Genomic DNA, 26,949 nt, shown 5'->3' on the forward strand with positions numbered 1-26,949 from the left:
TACTACTTCTGCTGGCCCCTGAAATGGCCCACAAGTATTGCTATTTTCATTCTCAGCTTCTATATACAAAGCCAGTTAAGAGAGGGCAGTCACTCTGATTACCCTTTAGTATTTACGGATACAGACACTTACATTGTTCCCCATTGTCCTATGCGTTTATCTTATTTTCCTACTGAAAGTATAAACACAGTTCAAACCTCAAATCTCTCTTGCTTTCTCCATGGCACTAAGATGAAACTTTCAGATGTCTGTAAGTGGCTTAACACCCTCTTTAGAAAAAAGAAAATGAACACCACCTTCTCAGAAACTAAGTATTAGCTAGCAATGCCTCTGCAGGCAAGCAACTCAACAGTTTCAGTGTCCACAAAGTGACTGACCAAGTCTATTCAAAACCATCAATGATCTAATCAAGTCTTTTAAAAAGGTGACAAAACGTTATCATAAACCACAGAAGAAACCTGACAGCCAATGTGAAAATTTAGATGTCAGAGGGAGTTCATCGGGTTCCAAACAACTTCTTCGTTCTGCCTCCCCCCACCCCCCCACCCCCCCAATGATTTGGTTAGTTTGTGGCTTGGATTTTTAGTTAATTGTATGCCTTTTAAGATGTGCTTAAAATATCATAAAACGGTACTTGGCATTAAATTCACAATGAGTCACAATTTTTTCAATCTTACATGATAAAACAAAGCAAGAATCAGCATTTTATCAGTTATACCTTGCATTTAATGGAAGTATTGTGAGTAATTTGTAATTAACAGGCAATAAATGTATTTTTTTTTTGTAGTTGGATAAAGTCATAGAAAAACATAAAGAATCGCACAGACGAATTTTGGAACAACTTTTAATGGTAGAAAAATCCCACAGGCAAACCATAATGGAGATGGAGGAAGAAAAGAGAAAACATAAAGAATATATGGAAAAGAGCGATGAATTCATAAACTTATTGGAACAGGAATGTGAAAGGTAAGAGCTACACTGGACAAAATAATGACCCCTTCTGCAAAGTATTATAAATGTTCCTGTGGACTGGAAGTACTACAATGGTTAATACAAAACATATTCTGTTCTCAAACATCTGATGGCCAGGGTGAGTTAAACATATATCTAAAGGCATTGTCAATGCAGTATAATAATTACGGAGATATAAATACTGGGTTCCAATCCTCTAAGGGAGTGCCACTGAGAAGGCTGCACAGACACTAAGAGAAATTGTTCATAAGCGAACACTCAAAATGATTTTCAATGTAAGAGGAGAAATATGTATAGTAAGAACAAGTGGTGTGGCAAGAAATGAGTGAGTCCTGAGGGAAGTCAACCGCAGTTACAGACGAGGGTGTGAGTGCAGCATGAGAAAGGGAAAGACAGGCACCCAGCCATAAACACTCCAACAATAAACTGTAACTGTAAGAAGGAAAGTGAGGTCATCAGGTACACTTTCTCAAAGAACAATGGATGCAACACGGAGGAAAGACGAGAAGAGCTGGAGATTGGAGGCAGGAAGCCTGCTTTGGAGGCAGCTACTCAGATAAGGGAAATGAGGGTATAAACAGGAAATATTTATGATGGGGTGTCCACATCGTGACTGGCTGAGACTGAAGAGATGTGCACTGGCCATGGGAATTATTTAGCTGGCAATCTGGTTATGCACCAAGCTGTGAAATATGAAAATGGGGGCACAGCTTTGGTTGCGGGATTTCAACTGAAGAGAAAGGTTAAGTACGTGGCGATCAATCCTGATTTAGACATGTTGAATATGAAATATCCTGGTATCTTCCAAAATCTAGTAGAAAAATATGTATAAATTTCACCTACGGTCAGAAATATAGGTCTACAAAAATACGGGCTCACGTGTGAATCTGCAATGGGTACTAGTTGAAGCTGTGTGCTTAGGTGCCATCAGGAGACAAAATGTTGACAAGGGAACCCTAGAATCCATGCTTAGCTGTTTTCTGGGTTGTCAGTAAAAAAATACTGAGAAAAGAAGAAAAGATAAAACAAAACATCTTCAACAACAACAAAAACAGCAGAAGGATGGAAGAAGAAGAGAAAGTTCATGAAACTAAGGAAAAACTTAAACAAAACAATCAAAAATGAGTAGACAGTCAAGTAGCAAAACAAACAAACAAACAAACCCATGCAGGAAAACAGGAAATGCCCTAGATTTTGTGACACGGAAAACACTCCAGGAACTTAAGTGGCTGTTTCACTAAGACATGGGCAGAATCCAGTACAATACGTTGAACACTGAGATGAGAACAGTTGTTCCAGGGGTGAATCAGTATTTGTGAAGTATGACTCTTGCAAAGCAGTGTGGTTGGCAAATCTTTTATTACCATACCCGGGGCAGGTTATTTGTTCGACTTTGACCTGCTCTGAATCAGCATCAACACTTTGAACATCCACACTACAAAAGAGGAAAACCAGACCACTCCACTGACCCTGCAAAGAGAAAACAAGAATATCTGCGATGTCACTTTCTACATGTGCCTGCTTTACTTCTCTCTGTGTGTACTTGCAAGAGTCACACTGTCAACACTAAAGACTAGCCATCACAGAATAGGGCAGAAAAATGAGCTGTGAGCTCCCATTTTCTAAGCACAAGCAATCCCACCTGCTTTATTCAAATATTTGTTTTGTTGTATTGCTTTTGAGACACTGTCTTGCTGTATTGTGCAGACTGACTTTGAGCTTCAGACAATCCTCCTGCCTCAGCCTCCTGAGTGCTATGATTAAAGGCTTACACTACCACACTGACTAATAAATTTCCAGTTAGTATTTTAGCTAGGAAACTAAAGTTCCACCAATGTCCCCACTAATGGTGAGGTCTCATTTCTGTTCAGATAATTTCATGGTCAACACTTACTTGAGAATTCCTGTCCCATATATCTATTCTACACTGCTCCCAGCCCCCAGGACATTTGTTTTATACATGGGAGGTGGGGGCAAAGGAGAGAGACATCCTAGCAAATTTGAACCTCATGAACTCTGAGATATCTACAAGAACAGATTTTAAAAGCTCAAGAAATCTGGCACCAAGAGAAGATTCAACTCAAACATTACAAATATACGATTTCTTATTCAATGAGACAATGTTATATTAAATATTATTTTGAACCCCTGTGGTTTGGCACTAGTGGCCTCATTTGGCCCCCATACTGTCTTGGCATTAGCCTACTAACAGACACTTTCTTTCATCTCTCCTTAGTGTGAACACTCACTGACCATGGTCAGAGTGTTGCCTGGCAGAGAACAAAGAGGTGCAGACTGTCCCTTTCCAGGGGCTGACCACATAAGACAGCAAGATGACAGAGATCCAGGCTGAGAATGGGAGGGGCTAGTGGGGTATGGTTCTCATGTTCATAGTTGTTCTCATCTTCTGGAGCAAGGCTGTAGAGGCCATCCAGAGTAACACGGTAACACTGGGAGGCAGATGGATACGGCTGTTTAATTTCAGAAAGCAAAGAGGACTAACACAGAACTGTGAACAGAAGAACAGTGAACCCTAGTTCACACAGCTAGAGGCAGAGAAAAAGAGCCAAGTGTGCACCCTGGAATCAGTCTGCTAAGGGTGGCACTTCTACAGGAACAGATGAGCTCAAGAGGAAGACTTCAGGGGATTGGTGTTTGTCTTACAGGATCCAAAGTCTTAAAGGATAGTCAAACCGAACAGGCATTGCAAAGAAATAGGAACAAGTGACTGATTAGATTGTTGCTCATTCCCTGCTGAGCCAGTCAAACAGATAAGTGGGCATTCACTTGTTTCCATTTGTCAAGGAAAAGCTTCCAGATGGAACAGCTTGAGTGTGAGCACATCAAACTCACGCTCAACTCACATCACACACAGAAACTTCTTCCTCTGCCTTGTCTGTACATACAATTCCTGTCTCTTGGAACTGCTGGTACACTCCACTCAACACTTGCTCCAGCCTCCTGCAAGGGAGGCTGCAGGCCTGTTGTGGCATGACTGACAGCTACCTACTTTAAGGCCATGAACACGAAATGTCTGAGTGAACACCACCTAACGAAATAGTGGGAGGAACTCCGGGGGGAAACTCGAGTGATTTCAGGTAAGCGCACACAGTACTTGATGACATAAAGGAAAGTGAAACATCGGTGTCTCGTTTTCCAGCGGCATGGAAAGCAAATGCCATCACTGAGTCCTTATGGGACTGTGGTGGCAGAGTCACCCCTTCACAAAACCAGACTAGCTGTTTATTTCCTCAAAGTGATGTAAGTCACTCCAAAACTTGGGGACTCTCATACGACAGTAAAACAAAAGATATAAGCCCCACTTAAAGGGGGGTTGGGGTGAGTCTAGCTACAAAAGATCATTTGACTAAAAAGTCTGAAAAGAAAAACCACTGTGAGGGTTTAAGCATTTAAGTATTAGTTAATATCTACACAGAAAAAAGAAATTAAGTAAGATATTACTGAGGTAATTAATGAGACCTTAGAGGATACAATAATGGATTTCAAATGAAGGCTCAATTTTTGTGTTTTCTTTGGAGAATTCATTTTATGTGAAAAAGCCTAAAGGAGCCTGATGTCACACATTGAGTTCAGGCCAAAATGTTTGCCAAGTGATGTCGCTGTCGTAATCAGTAAGCAATTGGCTTTCCCACTTGAGGGTGGGTGGGGGCAGGGATCAGTCCTGAAAATCATGTTCCCAAGCTTGTGAATGCAAAGTCTCCCTAGCTGTAATCTGTGTGGTTTGGTGTGTCCACATTACCTTATCATACCATGGTTCATGACAGCTTTTGCTCGGTGACCAGTTCTGCTGAGTGAGTATGTGTGTCACTGATGACCTGAGTTATATATACTTGGCTGAATTACAAGTGGAGTCTATGTGAAAAGTTTTACACAAAAGCAATGCCAGTAATTTTTGGCCTTTCTGGATGGCTTCACAGGAAAGCCAAACAAAAATCACTTTCAGTCAGTGTAATTTTGCAAAAATTTCCCATAAGTGAATACTTAAAAAAAAAAAAACTCTACAGAATTTTTCTTTAGTGTGAGGGGAAAGGGATGTAAAGGAGTAAAAAAAATCTTTAAAAAACATTCGCTCTCTGACTAAAGCAAACCACATCTATTACTGTATTGATGCCTCCGAAAGAACTTCTAAGGCAGGAAGCAAATATTGTTATGGCAATTGCATAAAAGTGTGGTTTCAACCCTACTTGTCTCTAAAGCCCTAAATTACTTTTCAAAGTGTCTTGGCCAAGTCGCTTAGCACTGATAATCCAACTTTACAGACCAGAAGCTCGCATTAGCTTCTTAGGAGTGACACTGAGGAAGGCATTATAAGAACTGACTTCTAATTCCTGTCCTAGCAGGTTATTGACTTTGGCATGTGGACACTACTGGAGGAAGGTCAACAGGGGTCCCCATTCGAAGGTTGATGCTTTAATCACACTCTAAACAAGTCCTCAGCTGTTAGGTTTCAGTGAGGAACAATCTACTTTCACTCTCTCCTTTGACAAGAAGCAACTTTCTGAAGATTCCCGTTAGGTCCCCTCGCTAGCGTGACAAGTCTATTTTGGAGACTTGCTTCAGGCAACATGACTGAAATAGTGAGTCCTATTTGATCCTACCGTTAACTGACTCATTAGACAACTTAGACTACTTTCAACTCTTCTTCAAAAACACCCACACTCTCTGGAGGCTTTGGATATAATCCCTTGAAACGCAGCAATGAATGAGTCTATCAGTTCTCTGAATTTTGACTTAAATGAGTTAAGTACCTAGGTTCTTAGCTTACTACTGTGGCTTACCAGTCATTCATTGGTTCATTAAAAACAGTAACTGTATACTGGCTACAAGAAATCCTGTACAAGACACTGATGCTTTTAAGGGACAGCTTCATCTAATAAAACCCTAGACTTGTTGACTGTAAAAAGCAGACACTACAGTAGATCTGAAATTGTGTTGCACATAAGGCATTTTAATATATAGGAAAATGTCACCATATAGTTAAATAACATGTAATGCTCACAAGGGCAAACTATTCAGGGGAAATCAACAAGCTCATTAAATTAGAGAATTTTATTAGAGAATTTTATATCTTAAAACTATGACCATAAGGATTTTTAGCATCTTTGGTCTTAAATGTCAGCTTTTCCAGTATCTCACAAAACTAAACAATGCTTTAAAATTCCACTTTTAAAAAGTAATATTTGGAAAGCCAGCAGTTTTAAATTTCATGCACACTAAACTATTGTTGTATAATACATTGCATGCAAATGCAATCATTTCCTTTCAGTTTTCTGGAAAGGAGTTATTTGTATTACATATTCCCTAGACTATGTCCAGCAAGTAGTAAAATGGATGACAGATCTTCACTTGACCTTTGTCATGGGTATCCAGTTTTTTGTCCATTTTGAACAAAATGGAGACCCATCATAAATACATATTTTGATATTGGATTCTATACAGAATTATGTGATCAGTCTTCTGTTTATACACCTCACTTGATACCTAGCATTGGAGCTAGGCAGGGATGTAGAGAGAGTAGTTACCTTATGAATACCAAACACCCATTTAAGACTATACATCACAACTTAACTTTTAACAGATGCCACAAAACCATATCCATGTAACTGCACAATTCAGCGGTTTTTATACATGCCTCATAATTAAAGAGGTCAGAGTTATGTATGCAGTGTTGATGGTATTTGACTGTTTTTCCTTCCTAGGAAGCTAAGCTAAACTTCATAAATAATCTTGAATGTAAATTTGGATGCCTAATGATTAGTAAATTTAACCCATTCCAAAGAGTAGGGATGTTAAAAGGCAGTCCTAAAAGGAAACCTAACCAGCACAGTGTGGTCTGATGATGAACTAGGAGCTTGACGATGTGGGAACTCAGGTCTGTAGATCAGATCAGTCACTGATGCTGGGGAGAGTAACAGTGCCTCTACTGAACTTCCAGTTACAAATCAGTATTTCCATTCGTAAAGGCCATTTAGTTTTCAGTATACTCCCAAGTTCCTCAAATACCACGTGTTCTAAACTAAACCTAGTGTCACCTGCAAATCTAGGTCATCCATAACCTTTCTACTCTTGACTACAATTAAGCATTGGTAGGTAAATATCAAAAGCTACAGAAATCTCAGAATCTTACATTTTGAGCTAGAACAGACCTATGGTATAGATAGATTAACCTTCTGATTTTTGAACGAAAAAAGGGAGACCTACTTAGTTCCAACTAAGAAGTCAAAAACTCTTGTTGCTTAATAAATACAAAGCCAGAGCTGGAGCCAGGTCTCCTAACAATATATACTCAATGCTATTCTCCCGAGACTCATCATCACTGTGCACCCAAACCTTGGACTTGGTGTTACAGGAGATCAAGAAAACACTGAGTACCTAATCACAATACAGTTGAAAAGGCAAGATAGCCATAAAATAATTTGTGGATAATTCAAGAAGAACTTACCTGTTAATTCTATGGTATAGAAACCAAAGTTGTAGAATTATGAAGGGCCAGGCAAAGGGGAAATTAAGAACTGTTGACTATTCAACAGCCAGCATAGCCCTGAATTCAGGACATATAACAAGTACTGGTAAAGATATCTGCTAACTGGCTCATAGTTTCCAGCTTAACAGCCCTGTAAAAGAGGAAGCCAAAGACTGAATGTACAAAGTCAACCCCAAACTTCCCTTCCATCCAGGCCATAAAATACAAAGAGGAAGAAGAGTATTAAAGCAGACCACAATGAAAGTTATGGACTCATACATAGAAAGCAAGGTAGTATGCTGGAACTGACCTGTGTCCTGAATCTGTAACTTGCAAGTAAACTGTCCCAGGAGTATGTTAACCCCTGAGATGTGAATCTGAACGTATCAAGCCATCAGGATGGGAAGGACAGACAGTGATCAGTATCAATGCACAGATAGGCCTTACAGAAGGCCCAAGGTTAGCTGAGTTAACAGCAGGAACTCGGATTAGGGTTTGGAGGATGGTATTGTCTTTCCTTCCAGTCTAACTTGCTATCTGATCATGAACAAGGTACTTGATCTCTTTAAGACTGTTTACCCATTAAAACAAACAAACAAAAAAGAGGATATGGCTCCCCAGCTGCTGCTTATGGAGCCTCTGTCAGGCAGCTGTTTTCTAATAAAACTGTAAAGAACATATTTGATAAAAGCTGTTTACTCATATTAGCATAACTTTTACCTTTTTCCTTCTTTCTATCCTCTTTTTTTCTTTCATCTGCTGGCTAAAGCATGCTTTCCAGGACACCCTGAAGCTCCCCATCCCCTTCTGCCACACCTGCTTTTTACCCTCCACTACAGAACCTGCCTGCTTTCTGGGACCCTAACTTAAAGACATGGCTAGCTCATTCTTTTCCATCTCATTCTTCTTGTCAGTTGCCAAAATTTTCAGCTTGCTTACCTTATTGTTTTTCTCTAAAACGCCAATAAAATTGTCCTTGATTTCCTTCATGGGAAAAAATATATATGGATTTCATATGTAATAACTAAGTTATAACCTACACAAAGAGTACAATAATAGTGACTACCACTGGGTTGGGTAGCATTTTGCAGACAAATGAGACATTACATAGATATATACATAGGTATATATTATGCACCCAGAGAGACATTTATTGCGATATGTTGGCCTACACAATTATAAACACTAACTAGACAGTTCCATGGTATCTTATCTGCAAACTGTTGGACCAGACAAAGCAGCAATGTAATTTGAAAAACCAAGGACAAATGGTCCAAATTCCAGTCCATGTCTGAAGTACTAAAAACCAAGAGTGACACAGGTCAGAAAGGCTGATGATTCAGTAACTCTCAATTCAGTAATTTATGTACAGGCCATTCAACCACCTCCCAACTTTCTGTTCTATTCAGACCCTCAGAAGGTTGATGATGCCCGCCAACACTGGCGAGGGCCAGATGCTCTACTCAGTCTCCTGCTTCAAACAGAACCTCTTCGGTAAATACAGACACACTCCAAAATATTGTTTAACCAGTTATCTGCATCCTATGGCCCATTCAAGTGGACACATACAATTAAGCATCAGAATTACATTTTTTTTTTTTTACAGTTGTCTTCCTTTAGCGTATTTTGTTTAGATTTTTGGGCCATGCCACTGTGAATTCTGAAGATTGTCAAGAAAGGATTTAATTAGATCTTGGGGTTGGCTCTGAGGATATGAAAAAGAATGAGAACTATCAAGGAAAAGGCTGTTCAAGATAGACACACGTGTAAGCAAGAGCAATGAGGAGTTACGGATGGATGAAATGGGATACAGAGGAGGCAGAAAGGAGAAGTCAGTCTCAATTCACAGGTGCGCCTATTTCCCCAGAGGAGAGGGACTTTGAAATAGTCCAATAACCTAAAATGATGAAACAATGAACTGAGGTAAAACAGTGCTCCATGAACTCTTCTTTAAAGATGACACCAGTGAGACATCTTTGGGGGAAGTCACTCTACATGAATAAGCAGAAATGTCGACTGCAGTGGTATTGAGAAGAGCACAGCCTGTCATGTGCACAAAAGCCACTCACCTAAGGAGATGGCTTTCAGTGTATCCGAAGACTCCAGCTCTCCACCCTGGCCCATCACCACTCACCTAAGGTGATGGCTTTCAGTGTATCTGAAGACTCCAGCTCTCCACCCTGGCCTATCACCAGTCCTAAGATGCTCCCCACACTATTGCATCCTCTCCCCTAAACTGAACTGCGAGACATCACACAACCCCGCTCGAAGAAAAGCGGGCTTACTTTTGATTTACTTTCTTCATAGCTCTTTTCATGTACATTTTTAAATCATTAAAACATTAATTGCCATACACAATAGCAGGTTTCATGTGGCATTCTCAGCAAACTTTATGCTGGCCCTCCTTCCACCTCCTCTCTATGCCCACCCTGTATCATTTCACTCACCCAGAGCCTTCCTCCCACATTCATGTCACCCGTGTCTCCTGTATCCTCCTCCCAGCACCTGTTAGTCCCTGTCACAGTCTTTCTAATTTTACAGCTATACCCATGCTGACTCCCTACTTACTGAGAAACACTAAGATCCCCACGAGAAAGAACAGGCAATCTTTGTGTTGCTGGCTCTTTAAAAATTGTTTTTATGATTTTCAACTCATCTTGTTTCATATGTTAGCCCCTTCAATTAGCATGGTTGTGGGGGAACAGAATATGAGATGATCAGTTGTGAAGAAAGTGTGAGCGGGAAAGGGCAGAGGGGCACTTTATGAAAGAACTAGCAGGATAGGATGACCCCAAAAGGAGACTCTGAAGTCATATATACCAAAACAGCAACCACCAAAAATAAAAAAAAAAAAAAGCCACAGAAACAACCCACTCCACATATATACTTTTTGTGTCCTATAATTTTTCACTAACAAAAATATCAAGAACATAGTCCTAAGTCCCTAACTATAGCATGTAGATACACTACAATTTAACAGAGACCCCTTTGTGAGCATTTAGATTCCTTCCACTTTCCTTTATTATAAAGAACATTACGATAGCTTCACATTCCAATTAATTTAGGCTAACTCTTAATTGTTGCTTTAGGATAAATTCTTATATGTAGATTACTGGGTCAAAGTTATGAAACTCTTTTATTTAAGGAGTCTGAAACTTGCAGCTAAATGGCCATCTGCAGATATTTATACCACCACCAACAATAATGGAGAGTCTCTCAGTGTATACTTTATACATTTATCTGGGAATAATCTTGACGATGACCTCATTTAAACATATGATGTGAAAGCACACTTAAAGTAAATGTCAATAAGATGAATCAGACTTTCCCACTGACTTGGGCTTTGATTTTTGAAGAATTATTTATTGAGGAAAAAACCTAGTACATCATCAAAAACACACTTAAAGATTATACCATTTTTCTCTAAGGAGTATTTTGATCTTGTTAATACAATTTCAATGTATTCCCACCTGCATTTTCCATCAAATCCAGGTTTTCAGACCTACCATCAGTACTCTTCCTGAATACCACCTCTGCTGGTCCTTCTCTGAAAGGTTGAAAATCTCCTCAATTTACAGATTCCACATCAAGCCGTTAAGGCCAAATCTAGGATCCTCGCTCACTTTTCAAAGAATGTGACTTATTTGCAACATCGAACAACACTCACTACTGGCCTTACATGGTTCTAACAAGTCTGCTTTTGTTTCACAATGTGGGATGTAAGGACCACTTCGCTGAATTCTTCCTCTCATAATTCAGTTGGCATGGGTGACACATGTGGCAAACGTGATGAGGAAAGTAGGTCAAAGATGTGGTGGGCACAGGCTAAGCTCCCAGCCAACATGCACACAGTGCCCATCCTGTTCTGGCTCCTGTTTCGACTCCTGAAATCAAGGAGAGGAAGCCAAGCTTATATGACCTCTTCATGGGAATGCGGGATCGGGAGCTCTGGTTAGGAAAGGGACCAATCAGATGGGGCCATGCGAGAATCCTTGGTGAACCCACTGAACTACACTTCTACTGCCAGCTCTCTTTTGTGCTTTCCCTCATTATTTGTCATGTGCATACACTTGTTTACTTCCCCGAATTTCCCAAATACCCTGCACAGAACTGAGATGCCTGACAATCAGGTAACAGTTTCAGAGGTAACATGATCCAGATTTATGAGGGTGAGATGTGCTTTCTGTGTTCTTTATTAAAAATAAGGAATGTCTAACTCCATTTTGTATTTTATACCATAAATTTTGGGTTCTAGGCAAATATGATAGTCAAGGCACTCTGTATCCTAATAAACACAATAATATATTCAAGCAAAGGAAAAACACAGAAAACAGACTTTTCTACCCTGATGAATGTGTACAGAAACATCAATTTTATTCCAATTTGAGCATATATAAATATAAAATACCTAAAATCTCACTGGCTGAAGAGTTTGACATCATAATGACAAAATGGGATCACAGGGGCACAATCAACGTTGTGAGAATTCTGCACATTTGTCTCATTAACAAAGACAAGGAACAAATAGAGAGGGGACAGTAAACATGAAATAGATTTAGAGAGTCCAACATGTTTAGTGCATAAACTATTTATTGTTTATATATTTTATATTTTTCGGACAAGGTCGTACTATGCATTGGCCTTGACTTGAGATGTTGCTTGAGTGCTAAGATTATAGGCATGCACACACTACATCTGCTTATTTGAATCATGATTTGAGGACACTTGGGTAGGGAGAGAGAAAGGGGAAAGGGAAATTTGAATATTATGCAGAATACATGATACTATAGAATTATTCCTAATATTTTATAGGTTAATAGAACCCTTATTGGGCTGGGAGTGTAGCTGAGTTGGCAGAATGTTTGTCCAACATGCATGAGGCCCTAGGGTCAATCCTCTGGTCCCACATAAACAGGGCGCTATGACACAAAACTGAAATCTTAGCACTTGGGAGTTGGTGCATGCAGGAGAATCAGAAGTGTAAGGTCATCCTTGGTTATACAGTGAGTTCAGGATCAGCCTAGTGTCCAAGTGACCCTGTTGGAAGGAAAGAAGGGAGGGAGGGAGGAGGGGAGAGAGAGGAAGGGGGAGGGCAGGAGAGAGAAGACAAGAAAGAGAAGAGGAGAGGTGGGAAGAGGAATGAAGGGGAGGAAAGGGAAGAAAAGGAGACCCCCACTGTAAAATTATTTGCTGCAACTTCATAACTGTAATTTTGCTACTGTCATGAATCATAATGAAAGTAACTGATATGCAGATGGTCTTAGGAACCCCTGCAAAAGGGTCGGTCAAATCCCATAGCAAAGGGGTCATGACCCACAGGTTGAGAAGGGCCCACTTAGAGAGAATGATTAGTTCTATAGGAGTAGGTGTAAATGCTTCCTGACAGGCAGCAACTAGCTTGACGGCATGTAGCTGGCAGAGATTATACCCCCAGATACAAAGGAAGTAAGAAAGACAGTCTGTGAATGGCCACACATTAGGCTGTGTGCCACAAACCTGATTTTCCTCTTTATTCTAAACTCAAACCATGCGGAAAAGTCTCAACCTGACACCCCAATTTGTCAGAGAATCCACTGTATAACAAAGAATTGCATTTTAAGTGTCTAAAGCCAAAGCAGGAGAGAATCTAAGAATAGTAACAATAATAACAAGATTAACAACCAGAACACCATTATAAGCAGAGCTCTTTGAAAGTGGATTCCAAGTATGCCATCCCACTACTGTACAACCTCCTGATAACAACTTTATAGCAAAATGAGACTGGGGAAATGCATTTCCATTTGGCTGCAGCAAATGGAAAATTAAATCTCATTTTATCCAAAAATCATAAAAAGGGAGCCGTTGTAATATGCTACCTAATCCTTTTTGCCTGGCCTAAAATTAGCTAATTACAGCAACATGTGAGCAAATGGCAATGAAACACAACTTAATGAAAAAGCAAAAGCGGACAGGGGCATCTATTTATTTTAAATGTGTCCAAGCTCTGCTAAAGAGGCATTGCAGTCTGCACCCCATCCACAAAAGGAGCAGCTTGGCTAGCCTCACTTAGACAGCAGCCTGTCTTTGGCCATCCTTTTGAGTTTGACTCCAAGTTTGTTGGACAGTTTGAGGGAAGACTGACATGAGTTCCACCTGCAAAAAGGACAAGGTCTTGAGCTCTACTTTCCGGCCTAAAGCGTCTTTGGAACTGTTAAAAGTACCTATTTGGGCACTCACCTCTAACAGCTCACAAGACTCTCCTCCTGCATTAGGTTCGCTGAGAGAATTCTGAATGTGTTTGCATTCTATCAGTCCTCAATGTGAGTCAGGCTATTCCAAACCAGTTTTCTAACCAGAAAACTGAGAAGTTTGATGACACATTTAGGTAAACATGCTCACTGGATGAAGTTATTTGAATTTTTATAGCCTTTAATCCTCTGTGAGCTTTGAAATCCATATAGGCTTTTAGACTAGATTTAGGTTCATCTGAGTTAAATAACAGAAATTATATATAAACAAACTCTACTAAAAACTCCATGGATTCTGGAGAGTTAAGACTATTTAATACTATAAAGAGCAATTAAGGTAAACTGATCTGAAATTGAAGCCTTTAACTATGAACTAATCAGCCTTATTCTTAATTAAAATCTCAGCTCTCAACAGACTTCTTGCCCAAAGACCTAGAATTTCTCATTCCCTCTGGTTGGATGACGACAGCTCTTGTTGACAATGATAAATGAACTCTGGGTCTGAAGGGTTCACTCCAGTGAAAGAACAGGAAAGGGGCTGCAGACCAAGACTCTCATCACCTACTTTGCAGGCAACCTGAGAATTCAATAGGCAGTTGAATGCAAATGCAATAAAAATGTGGTTTTAAAAAAAACAACACCACACACGCCAAAGTTATCTAAATAATTGACCTGAGAGCAACTGTAAGTTATAAAAGCTAACTAAAACTTGCAGTGTGGGGGACTTTTTAATCTATCTGATGAATGGCAAGATGGATCAAATGTTAAAAATTCCTCTAATAGGCCACCGTTAGCTATTTTATTACTTCTTGGTACAAAGAAGACTCTTCCAATATATCTACCCTGTTCTCTTTTCTCTTGCCCTTGACAATGTCTGCTTCACCGAAAAGAAATCTTGCCCCAGTCATGAGTTCACATTTCTACTCTAATCTTAGATATTTCATTATTTACTGTTACCCTTGGGAACAAATGCTTACTAAATAATTAGGGTACAACTGACTGGTCCTAAAACTTTCTGATACTGGTAACTTCCCCTGCCTCCATCCCACTTCTTCCCAGCAAAGGTTCCAAATCAGGCCTTCATGCTGTACACAATCCCATGCATGTGCACATACACATGCACACACACAAATATAAAACTTCAGTTTACTTTATAGGTTTTACCACCCCATTCCCCCAACCCCAGTTCAAAGCACCTTCTCCCTTCATTCTGTGTTTGCCATTGAATGAGGTAAGGAAGTAATTTCACAAGAAGATGCTTAACTGTCCAAGAGGTGGCTCAGGGTCCTTTTCATCCACTGTTTTAAATCCCTGCTCCCAGACTATGCCACTTTTACAACTCTCTGGCTTTGGAAATGCTGCCTTAGCTCTGGGGCTTCCTGAAGGCTGCAGGTAAACCGTTCTCCACAGTAGTGTTCACACACACACACACACACACACACACACACACACACACACACACACACACACACACCAGTCTGTAGAGGAAAGTGGTTCAGAGCACCTCACAAAGCACTTCGAGGGCTAGGACAGGCTCAGGTGGTAGAGTGCTTGCTTTGGCCCTGGGCTCCATGCCCAGCACTGCAGAGTAACTTAGGCTTCTCATCTGAGCACTTAGGAAGAGGAGGCAGGAAGACCACAGGTTCCCATGCATGGGATAGCTCTTGCCTGTACTCCTAGCACTCATGAAGCCGAGGCAGGAGGCTTACTCATATAACGACACAGTAAAATCTCATCTTGAGGAAAAATGGGGAGAAATAATGAGATTTATTTTGGTTGTTGTAGGGGCAGTAGATTCTATTTTGTGCATTCTATATAAAAACTACACAAAGATTCCTTCCAAAGAACTGGATAACTAGTTCTAACAGTTGACATGGCAACAGTTAGAGTCAGCTTCAAACACACCTAGGGTCTGAGCAGAGTTACCTCATTTGGTCTTCACCATAACCCTCTGAATGGGTGCTATTATTGTACACAGAATACTCACTCAGACATTCTGAAGACTGTAAGTAACTTGCCCAAGGTCACACTGGTAGCCACTATAAAGGAAAATAGGCCTAAGGTCCAATTCCCAAATCTCAGTGTGCTTAACCCTTTTCTGCCGTGGTGCCCCAACCTAGGTGATCATCATTGTTTGCCAGGAGAGATATTTAGAAATGCAGATTTCTGGGCCAATTCCCAAACACGATAAAATGGATTCCCGATTGTGGAGGTCAGAGGTGTCAGCACAGTGGCATTTCAAGTATGATCCACATGTTCTTTCAAGATGCCAAGAGAACACGCGGGAAGGCAGTTGTCAAATAGTTGTCTAAGTCAAATCATCCGCCTGGAATAGAAGGAGAGTCTCTTGTTCCACACAAACCTCCTCCTCACTATAGAACAGTCAAGAAGGTCTTGTTTCTGCAGGGTTAGAGGAGGACACGGTCATACTATGTCAGCAGCTAGTATCAAGACACACCACTGCAGGAGCCATGTTATGGAAAAGGAGCGTGATACAAAAGAGAAAAATCGTCTGAGGGAGAAGTGTTGAGTCAGAACTTTACCCAGACAGAAGGCATGGGAACCAATGGAGACAGAGCTTATACATCCCTGGCCACATTCATTGCAGGACCAAACCCAAAATATTAGTATTCAATATAAAAACTGAAAATTCAATTAGAAAAATCAATTTTTCAGCTTCTGAAAAATTCAAGTATGTAGTTCATTTATCCATTTATTTCAAAATATTTACTGAGTGCCTTCCACATGCAATGTACTAGAGCTACACACATGACTTCTGCCCTGAAAGGCAGGAAAGCATTTGGGTCATAGAAAATGGTGTCATTGATTACAGGATCAGGAAGGGCTCTGTGGAAAGGTGGCATTTCAGCTGCATCTTGAAAGACAAGCGCAGCTCAAATAGACAGAAAACAAGAGAACGGGAAACAGAAAGCATCACAGGTGAGCTCAACGGCACTAAGGAAGGAGATTGGGGCAAAAAGTGCAATCAAATTCAGGAACCAGCAGGGAGTATGCTTCGCTTAGGGACAGGCAGTGGAAAAAGAGTGGACTCGATGGTCTCAATGTCACAGGGGTCAAAGACCAGAAAGCTGTGACTGTGAGATTGCGGATGCAGGAGGCAGCTGAGATGCATTTCAGTAGCACAAAGTAATACAATGTAATAAGATCAAAAACAACAGATCTGAGTTAAAGGAATGCTTGCACTATAAACTAACGGGTGCATGTGAACTAATTTTTGTTGTTAGGGTTAAGAGAAATGATGTTTATATGTCACAGTGTTGGCTTGGTGCTTTTGTGGGACTCCTAACCGTGGGAGTATGGTGTCCCTGATTCTTTTACCTACTCGTGGGACCCTTTTCCTCCTACTGGGTTGCCTCATCCAGCCTTGACAGGAGGGTTTGTGCCTAGTTTTACTGCATCTTGTTATGCTGTGTTCACTTCATATCCCTGGGAGGCCTGCTCTTTTCTGAAGGCAAACAGAGGAGGAAGGAGTGGATCTAGGGCAGAGGGAAGGTGGGGGAGGGGTGGAGGAAGTGGAGGGAGGGGAAACAGCAGTCAGGATGTATTATATTTGAAAAGAATAAATAAAAAGAGAAATGATTTTAAGGTAGAGATATGGAAAGTGAGGGAAAAGGGCAAAGTACACAAAGGTACCTTGCCTTTAAGTTACAGGCTATCATCTCTCTCGACATTCCACTGCTCTAATCCAAATTCACGTAACCCTTCACAACGTAGGAAAAGCTCCAAGTGTCTGGCTGAGCGGAGGAGGAAGCAGACAGTGATGTCTATGTGTCACTAAGTCTGCTGTATTCTCCGTGCATCTTAAACTTTCTGTATCTCCACTTTCATTACAATGTGCTTATTTATTTGGTGGGGGTGGGATTTGGGGGATGCATGCCACAATGTAGTGTCGAATAGATCCAGGACAACTCACTCCCTCTTTCCACCATGTGGGGCCAGGGACTGAACTCACGTTACCGAGCTCGACATCAAATCTTGACCTACTGAACCATATTTCTAGCCCTGTATTTCAATTTTATATTCATAAACTTGAAGGTCAATTTTTCTTGAAAAGGACACAAAACCATCAATTGTAAGAGATAAAAAATGGACTTCATCAAAATTAGTAAATTCTGTTTAATAAAACACAAAAATAACAGGATGAAAAGACAAACCATAGATTGGCAGAAGATATCTATTTGAAAATATACAACCAACAAAGACTCAGAATATGTAAACAACACCCACAAAACAATAACAATAAGACTGATAACCCAAAATAAAAAAACGCAAAGATTTGGAGAGATGCCTTGTGAAAGAGGAAATTCAATTAAGGATGTGAAAAATGAGCTCAACATTGTTAATTCTCAAGGAAATATGCATTAACACTAAAATAAGGGCTCATGGTAGTAAGAAAGAGTATTTGCTTTGCATGAACAAAACCCTAGGTCCCACATGTGCACTGTAAATAGAGAAACTGAATCCAACCCAAATCACCATTAAACAAAACAAAACCACAAACCCTAGTCAGCCCTACCAGAAAGACTAAATCAAAAGGACACTACTATCCAGGTGTTATGGCTCATACCTATAATCCAAGCACTCAGGAGGCTCAGTTGCCAAGAATATTAGGTTAGCCTGGGCTATTGAATTCCAGGCCAGCCTGAACTAATGAATGAGACCCTGTCTCAAAACAGATATTAGTAAATGTTAAGAGGAAGTGGAACAAGTAGAACTTGCATACATTTCTAGAGACTGTAAATCCTATTTATAGACATATCATTCCATTACTATGAGTCCACGGATGCTCTATCCAAAACAGACAGAAATAATCTAAGGTAACAGAGGTCAAAATGGTGGTTACTTCCAATAAAGGAAGTGGATAGAAACTGGAAGGTGCAGAAAGAATGAGACTGTGCTACAAATTCTAAAATTGGGGCATAAGGAATAGACTGAACTCCACAGTCTTGAGTACGGCTGACATGGCCAGTTCTACAGGCAACTGGAAGATATGGAGAGGTTGCTGAGTTTAGCTCTGGAGTGTTGTGGTCGAGGAACCAGTCAGGCATCCAGAACTGTGTACACACATGGACGAGACAGAACACAGGCGAGCAAAGGCTAACAATAAATATTTGCGAGCTTGAGCACAAAGGGGAAAGCTTACAAAGTATGGAGGAAGTCATGAAGTGGATGGTGGGATAGAGAACAGATGAATGGGTTGTGCGAGTGACAGGAGCCTACATTCAGAGTAGAAGAAACAGAAAAGAATCTCTGAGACAGAGAATTTTGAGAGGCCAGTGTCTATGAAGTTAGGAAGATTTGAGACAGAGAGTCTGGAGAGACCAGTATGTTTAGGTGTTAGGAAAGAATTGCTTTATGAGATAGGATTAAGAGAGGCCAGTGTCGTGGAAGTGAAAGGAAAAAACTCCTAAGAATTGGACAGGCAGTCAACTGTATAAAAGGTACAGAAAGGGCAAAGGATGTCAAAGAGAACCTGTTAGATTTGATGATGAAGTCACCTACCACACTGCAATGAATAATTTCATCAAGATGGCAAGTGGTAAGTCCAGACTTCATCCAGAGGCTGGTGAGGATGTGGCCATGATGAATGGATAGAAATACTGTTCTTTCAAGGGTCTTGCCAAGGATTTAGAAAGGAAGACAGGGGACAGTCACTCGTGGAAGGAGTGAAATTGAAGGGATAGTGACAAGCGAGACTGAAGATGCTCAGACTGAGATGCTGGAACTAGACATGACAAAGAGAGCCAAGTCCTGGAGAAGACCAGTAGGTGTGGGAGGCAAGGGGGAGGTGGATACTACAGTGAAGGGAAGTTGAGATAGGCATGAACCTTGGGTTGACTAAAATCAGTAAATGATCACAAGGAAACATTTAAAATATGAAAGAAACTTGAGGCCTGAGCTTAGGTTTGGAAGAGGAAGAAGATAGCCAGCTAACGAAATTAATATTTAGAAGGTTCTTCTATGTATATTAATGGAGTACCATGCTTTATAGTAGCATTTTAAATACATTTTAAAGTCCTTATTTAAATTTTGTCATTCAAAAACACCAGTGCCTAAAATACTGCCTTGTAGAAACAAACATACAAACAAACCTCCCCCCCCCCAGAAAAAAAAAACCCTTACCATGCAGGTAAAACTAACAAAAATAATTACAAATACTAGATTGGAAAACAATGTTTTTCTCTCCCCACTGAAAGATCTAATCTAAGATTAGGGAACCAAAATACAAGTGGTGAAAATAACAAAATAAGCACATTCTAATGATGAAACAGCATGGTCTACTGCCCCCGCAGACCTTTGTTTACACTGAGAATACAAACCACGTACTTATCATTAAGAGCAATAATAGCAAAAACATTCTCCATTCTCACTGCTGCCAGGAATACAAGTGCTGGTCTGAAAGCTGGGCAGCTCAAAGCAGGTAAGCAAATTAAGGCCCAGATAGATTTTGAAATAAGAGCATTTGCTTAGGAAAACAAGATGCATATCTCGAGTTACTTTTCCTGGCCAAGGATCTTGCTTAACTCAATTAGCTTGGGCTTGTTTTCTATTACTTGAGGCCATATTTTTCTATTACCAAATGAAGGTTTGTTCATTTGTGACAAATTAGTACAAGTGAATGAAGCACCAGGGACCTTAACTTCAACATTCTTTCAACCCGGGACAAGAGGGTTTGTGCAGTATTTTTGTGTGAAGCATTCTATTTTTTTTTTTTTTTTTTTTTTTTTTTTTTTAAGCAAGAACACCCTTTTTTAGGGGTCAGGCCACTGCTCCAATCAACCCAGGGTCTCTTTTCTCATGGATCTACAAAGGATGCTATACATAGGAACCTATGAAGATGTATGAAAATTTTACATTCATTTATCAACCAATTATAATTCTTCTAAGCTTTATTTTTAGATAACCAAACCAATATGACTAATACTTTAAAACTGCACAGACATGTTCAGATATACATTTGTATGTGCGCAGAGAGAGAGAGAGAGAGAGAGAGAGAGAGAGAGAGAGAGAGGGAGGGAGGGAGGGAGGGAGGGATGGATGGAGGGAGGGAGGGAGGGAGGGAGGGAGGGGTGGGAGGGAGAAGGAAGCTTACTATTTAATTTTTTTTCACAATAACCCTATGTAATAGGTATGTTTATTAGCAAAGTTTTATGGATTGAGAAACTAATGCCTGACAAGAATTTTGTTGACTTATTAACCCTTTCTGTTGTCCAATCTCTTGCTGACAATGGAATGGAGTCCAACATTTCTTCCTTGACTCAAAATGTTAGTTGTCAGGGATATTTTGTGTAACCACCTTCCACACTATTCTCCATCTGAGAACAGCAGACCAGTACATACCCTTATCCATCAGGACAGCTTCACAAGGAATAAGACTCTAACAACATTCCATAGAATTACCTAACGCTTATCTCAGTTTCACTACTGTTCCCATGTCCTCTCATTGAACTGATTTAAAAAAAAAATTAAAATTAAATAAATAAATAATGAGCAAGTGAGTATGTGCATCTGTTCAACTCAACAACTATCGATGGAGTTCCTATTTTTTTTCCATGATAAGTACCGTATAAACTGTGGTGAGGAACCTTATATTCCCCATGTTTAGGAGACCAAGCTGTGAAGTCCTATTCAAAGAAACCACTGCAGCACAATACTAAAAATGTCTTGGGAATTGATATTAAGAATCATTGAAACCGATAAATATATTTTTTAAACATCTAACCTATGCAGGAAGGATTAAACACTCGTTTAATCCCAGCACTAGGGAGGCAGAGACATGCGGATCTCAGAGTTCAAGTTCTAGGCCAGCCTGGTCTACGGAGTAAGTTCCAGGACAGCCAGAGCTACACAGAGAAACCCTGTCTGGAAAAACCAAAAAGAAAAAAAATTGTCTAACATCATAAGTATTCCCTGATTGCTTAGGTCAGTGAAAGTAGGGCAACTGTTTAAGTATTTTGTTACTAAACAATTAATTGTAGTTAGCTGAAGGTCTCTTTTAAGACCTAATGTAGGGCTGGCAGACGTGCATAGGAAATTAGTGAAAAAGCCACTGTGGTATCATTACTGGCAATACATGTTTTGTATGCCTGTGCAACATTATGCTGAGCTCTACTGTGAACAACGAATGCGCTGCTCCTGCACGGAAACAAATACATGTCTTGTGGGTATGTGTGTTCAAGTGTGCGCTTGAGCTTGTTCTCATCCGTGCTGGAATCTGTGCTATTTATCAACAAGATAATGCAGAGAAAATTCAATAGGTACATCCTGTGCCGAGGTTAACAAAGGAAAACTCAAAGAAGCAGTTACATGAATTGTTTATATAAAGACAATGGGATTTCTGTGACTGTTAGCTTCAGAACGCGCAGTGCTGCTGTTGACGCTTCGTGAACTGTCATATTATTGTCAGCTCAAATCATGGGTTTTGATGTACAGTGAGATTTCCCTATGAACATCTGGCTAATAGCCAAGCAAAAATACGTAATTTAAAACACTCAATCAGTTTCAGTCTGAGGCATTTTGTTCAGTGTTTAATAGCTTCTCCAGGGACAGGAAAATTACAAAAGCACATTGTTTTGACATGAGCTAAAATGAGTCACTGCTTGTCACTACATTCTTGAGGATTTGGCATTAATCTTCTGAGAAAGAGAACCTAAACATTTGAAATAAATACCGATGTTCCTAAACAGTTTAGTAAAATCGGGCTACTCTTTTCACGAAGCAGCAAAATGTAGCCCCAAAGGAAACATTATCTTTCTCTAACTAGCAGCCATTTTGTTTTTCTCAACACCACCTTTTGGGAAATTTTTAATAATCATTTGAGTCCCTAAAGCAATGCTAAAGTTTATCAGAGTGTTTATGTTTTATAACACATTACTAGACAGTATATAGAGTAAAATCTTTGGTAAGTCTCAAATCCAGTATCACCCACCATTTTTACCCATTATTCATTGCACACTTTCATAATCCTTCCCAGAAAAACAAACAAAATAACAACAACAACAAACAAAAAAAACAGACTGACAAGAATTTTAACTCCTAGATACTGCACAGTCTAGATTCTCCTATCTGCATACTTCATGCCTTCAAGAATGTTTCAGGATCCAATCAAGGGCAATTTCGTTTTCCTCCGGACCAGTTTTAAAACTGGTCTGTACACCAGAATCCCCAGAGGGGTCCAGTGTACAGCAGCCAAGCCAGGATCTTGAGACTTAATCATTAGTACTAATGCCAGTTCTCTAGGTAATTCCAACGTAGAGCAAAGTCTGTATCGGTGTTTTAGACTTGGACAGAAGCACAAATATGGGTGAGTTGGGCACTGATGGTGCTTTATGGAAGTCTGACATGAGCTAAAGGATGGAAAAGATTTGACTAAACTCTTTGAAAATGATAGTTTCCTACAGAGGGGTAAAATTAAACAGAGTTAGAAGTCAAACTTCCAGGGTATGAGCCTGGTTACTGGTTGTTTATGAGTGCTCAGAGACTTGGTCTCTTGAAGTCTCTTAAGTGATTAAATGAGGGTAATAAAAGTACCTTTTAGGGTTGCTATAAAGACTCAATGAATTAATCAACATCAATATAAAGTGTTACGAATAGTGTTTTAGATACAATAAGATCAGATATGTTACTTGCTAATATCATCATCATCATAATCTTATTCACACCTCACTAAAATGAGTTAAATATACTGTCCTAAACTAAAGACACTTGAAAGGTCTTGATTTTTAGATTTTAAGATATTGCATTATACTCACAAAAATATTTAACCTATTCATTCTACAAATATTTACTGAGCATTTATAATGTGTGAAACATTATCGTATACATGTTGCCTTTTTTAAAAAGCGTTCCTGTCCTTACCTATTTATTTCACTCTAAAATTCCGACAAGTTGCTTCTGACTTTGCAATACAGAGTTTCACAGCTCCAGCACAACTGGAACACCACAGATGACAGCTGATGAAGAAACTCAAGATAACTAGCTAGTTGAATATTTCCCCTTATCATGAGTTTGTGCAAGCAGCTATATGCTACATACCTCACTTAATTGATTCAGTGATCTATAAGGAAAAGTACTCCCCAGTATCCTTAGTTTATGAATGGCAAAGTGGAAATACAAAGAGATTATACAACTGGAATGCAGAGAACTCAAGATGTCTCTGCCCACTACCTGCGTAGTTAACTTGGTTTGTGGAAGGTGGACTCTAGTGGAACCATGATCAAGAAGCGGGTGGGCATCTAAATGTCTGTCCTCAAGTTTCACAAACAGTGTATTTCATGTATGAGTCCTTGTACTTTGTCTTAGAAAGAATCTGTTGAAGAATACTATAGGAGTGTGGAAAATTCTAGGGAAAAAATAATAATAATCACAGCTATCAGATTTCACAAACACAAAATCTGTACATGTAATAGTTTTTGATCATTTTAATTGTGTAATCAGTTTAATTCATGGAAAACTTTGTAAAAGTTTTAGGAGAACTATTTCCAATGGTTTTAAAAGGTGTAATTTTTACTTTTAAGTTTAGTGCATTAATAATGCTTATTAAGATTAAAAGTATGTGTTACAAAATGACCAAAACACCCTTACAGTATAATCATGTGATGCAGGAAATAAAACATGAACTTTTAAAACTATAACTAAATGTTCTGTTTAAAATAAAATTGATGTTAATAAATATTAACAAACATCAGACATTATTTTCTCTTAAGAGATATTTTTAGATGAAAAGACAAGAATTCTCAGTTTTGGCTTCTAAAGAAATGAACATATAAAAATCCCCATCAAATATAATCAAAAGCATATTCACTATAGCTGTTGTGAAAAAAAGGAGTGTACACTTTTTTTAGTGTGTATGCTCAGGCCTTCTAAGTTGGCATGAAATTGCAATAGAAATCTGATTTGCATTAGTATTAATAATTATTAAGTTTCTATGCTATCTTTAGACTCAGTGTTCATGGAACAGTGTCTTTTAACTTCATTTTCTGTGGATATTCCCCTTAGTGTGTGCTTGCATGTCGAGGCCAGAAGTTAAGTGTCTTCTTCAATTGCTGTCTATCTTCTTCTGTGAGACAGGGTCCCTCATTGAACCCAAAGCTCACTGAGCTCCAGGGATCTGCCTGTCTCCCTCCCCACCGCTGGGTTTGACACATACCACCTTGCTCAGCCTTTACATGGTGCTAGACATTCCAACTTCCGTCCTCATGCTTGTGTTTGGCAAGCACTGTACTTACCGGGCCATCTCCCCAGTTCCTTCTGGACAGTCTATGACCATCCAAGTCACTTTAAAACAAACCAGTATGGTATGATTCTAATTAGTCATGGTGATTAGAAGCAAAAACAACTGTATTAAATTAAGCATGAGTAGTAGACATTCGTGTGAGTATTTGCTCAACTTTTACCCATGATAGACGGTCCTCTGTAGTGAGGTCACTCAACAGAGATCATTAAAATCCTAATAACCCATTTTGGAGGGTGAAGTAAATGGTATGACAAAGAAATTAGAAACTAAAGAACCCAGTTCAGAATCTGATTTACTTCCTGGAGGTTTTGAACAGTTAGTTGATTTCCTGCTTCTACTATGCAAGATTTTCCCTAAACTACACTAAGTTACTTCAGTATGCCACAAGAAATTATTCCATTTTTGGGGGGCAACAGTATCAACCTTCAGAAAATACAGGGTACTCAAATTCTAAAAAAAAAAAGAAATAGAACAGAAAATTCAAATTTTGATGTCAGGTAAATGAACAAAAATTTAAACTTTAAGTTGTTTGTTGTTTTGTTTTGAATTATATTTATTTATGGCCATGTACTATAGGTATTGTCATGACTGAATGTGTTCAATATCTGAACCAAAGAACAGTCCGGCAGACTTCAGTAAAGAGCCAGGTAGGACACAGTTTAGGCTTTGTGAGCCAGCTGGTTTTCAGTGCTGCTGTCGACTCTGCTGTGATAGCAGGGAAACAGCCAGGTGACACATCAACAAAGGGTGTGGCTCTGTTCTTTGTTCTTGGACCTTGAAATGTGTATTTTATGAAATGGTCACATATAATGAAAAGACCATTTTTCTAGCTATCTGCCAATTTTAAAACTAGTCTTAGTATGTGGGCCCTCGGAATTTGGCAGTGGGCTAGCTACAGAAATTAGTGAGGCTTTGTAAACTTGAGACTACAAATATTTATTTTTAAGGCATGCTATTGAAAACTTAAAACCCACCATTGACACTAATAATCATAACATGGCAAGGAAGAGAAAGCAGCAGGCACTATTTTGGGGTTCTTCAGCACTGACATATATTTAAACCATATTTTAGGTGTATACATATTAAACACACAGTATTAGTATGAACAAGTCCTTCAATCATGATAATATTATCTTTGATAAGACCCTAATCAACAATAATACATAGTGAACTTTTCCCTACAACTGGCAAGTGTTTAAATAAGCAGTTAAGTTTTACTAAAACTAACGTTAATTAAATCTTAGAAACAGGACGTTCATTAATGTTCTTTACCATAGTCACTTCTGCTCAAAAAAAGCAAAAACTAAACTTATCTTCAGAAGCAAATCCTACTTCTCTCAAGATTTTTCTCTAATGTTGACAATAGACTACAATCAAATTTAGAAACATTTTCTCTTTGTTATGTCTGACAGATGGTTGGAAATGGGCCTCTGCCTCCTTTTGTATGTGCTGGTGTGTGTGTGTGTGTGTGTGTGTGTGTGTGTGTGTGTGTGTGTGTGTGTGTGTGTGTAATTTCAATGTGGAACTTCTGTTCTGAGGTACTCTATAGAGATGTAGATGCTACATCAGTCATAAAACAAAAGCATAAATATTGTCTTTTCAGAAATACCATTTAAATAGAGCCTTCCTGAACATAGCAATTTGTGGACCAGTTCTCTCTTGTACAATCATCAAAATGACTGTTTTTCAATGTTTTCAGTACTTTAATAAAGTACTGTTATCAGGATCTTGATCTGATTTCCCAGTCCCCTGCTCTTGTGGTACCCACAGGAAGAATTCAAATGCAACAGAGAGAATGTAGTTAAGAAGACAGATGGAGTTATCAGAGAGGAACATGAAACACTCGCAGGGTGAGAGTGGACAACGACCCAAGGGAGGGATCACTGTGCTGATTAACATATCTAAGGAGGGACAGCACTGTTTTTCTAAAGTCTCTAGAAGACAGCTTTCCTGAGAGATGTTGTCTGGTCATGTGATTAAAGGCCCATTTGGATTAACGCATAAAACAG

At 39.4% G+C, this 26,949-nt stretch overlaps 2 protein-coding genes across 3 annotated transcripts in view; one reads left to right on the forward strand and one right to left on the reverse strand.

The window, feature by feature from the left end:
* The window catches only part of Cmss1 (cms1 ribosomal small subunit homolog), a 314,697-nt gene that overhangs the window by 223,655 nt on the left and 64,093 nt on the right, over nt 1-26,949 (reverse strand). The window lies entirely within an intron of this gene.
* Nucleotides 1-26,949, forward strand: part of Filip1l (filamin A interacting protein 1 like) — a 253,915-nt gene that overhangs the window by 168,070 nt on the left and 58,896 nt on the right. For both annotated transcript variants that reach the window (XM_006995767.4, XM_042259445.2), the window contains exon 5: nt 788-966. In XM_006995767.4, coding sequence (XP_006995829.1) covers nt 788-966 — 179 coding nt within the window. The remainder of the gene's footprint in view (nt 1-787; nt 967-26,949) is intronic.

The sequence above is a fragment of the Peromyscus maniculatus genome, chromosome 12 (genome assembly GCF_049852395.1).
Source record: "Peromyscus maniculatus bairdii isolate BWxNUB_F1_BW_parent chromosome 12, HU_Pman_BW_mat_3.1, whole genome shotgun sequence".
NCBI classification, from domain to species: Eukaryota; Metazoa; Chordata; class Mammalia; order Rodentia; family Cricetidae; genus Peromyscus; species Peromyscus maniculatus.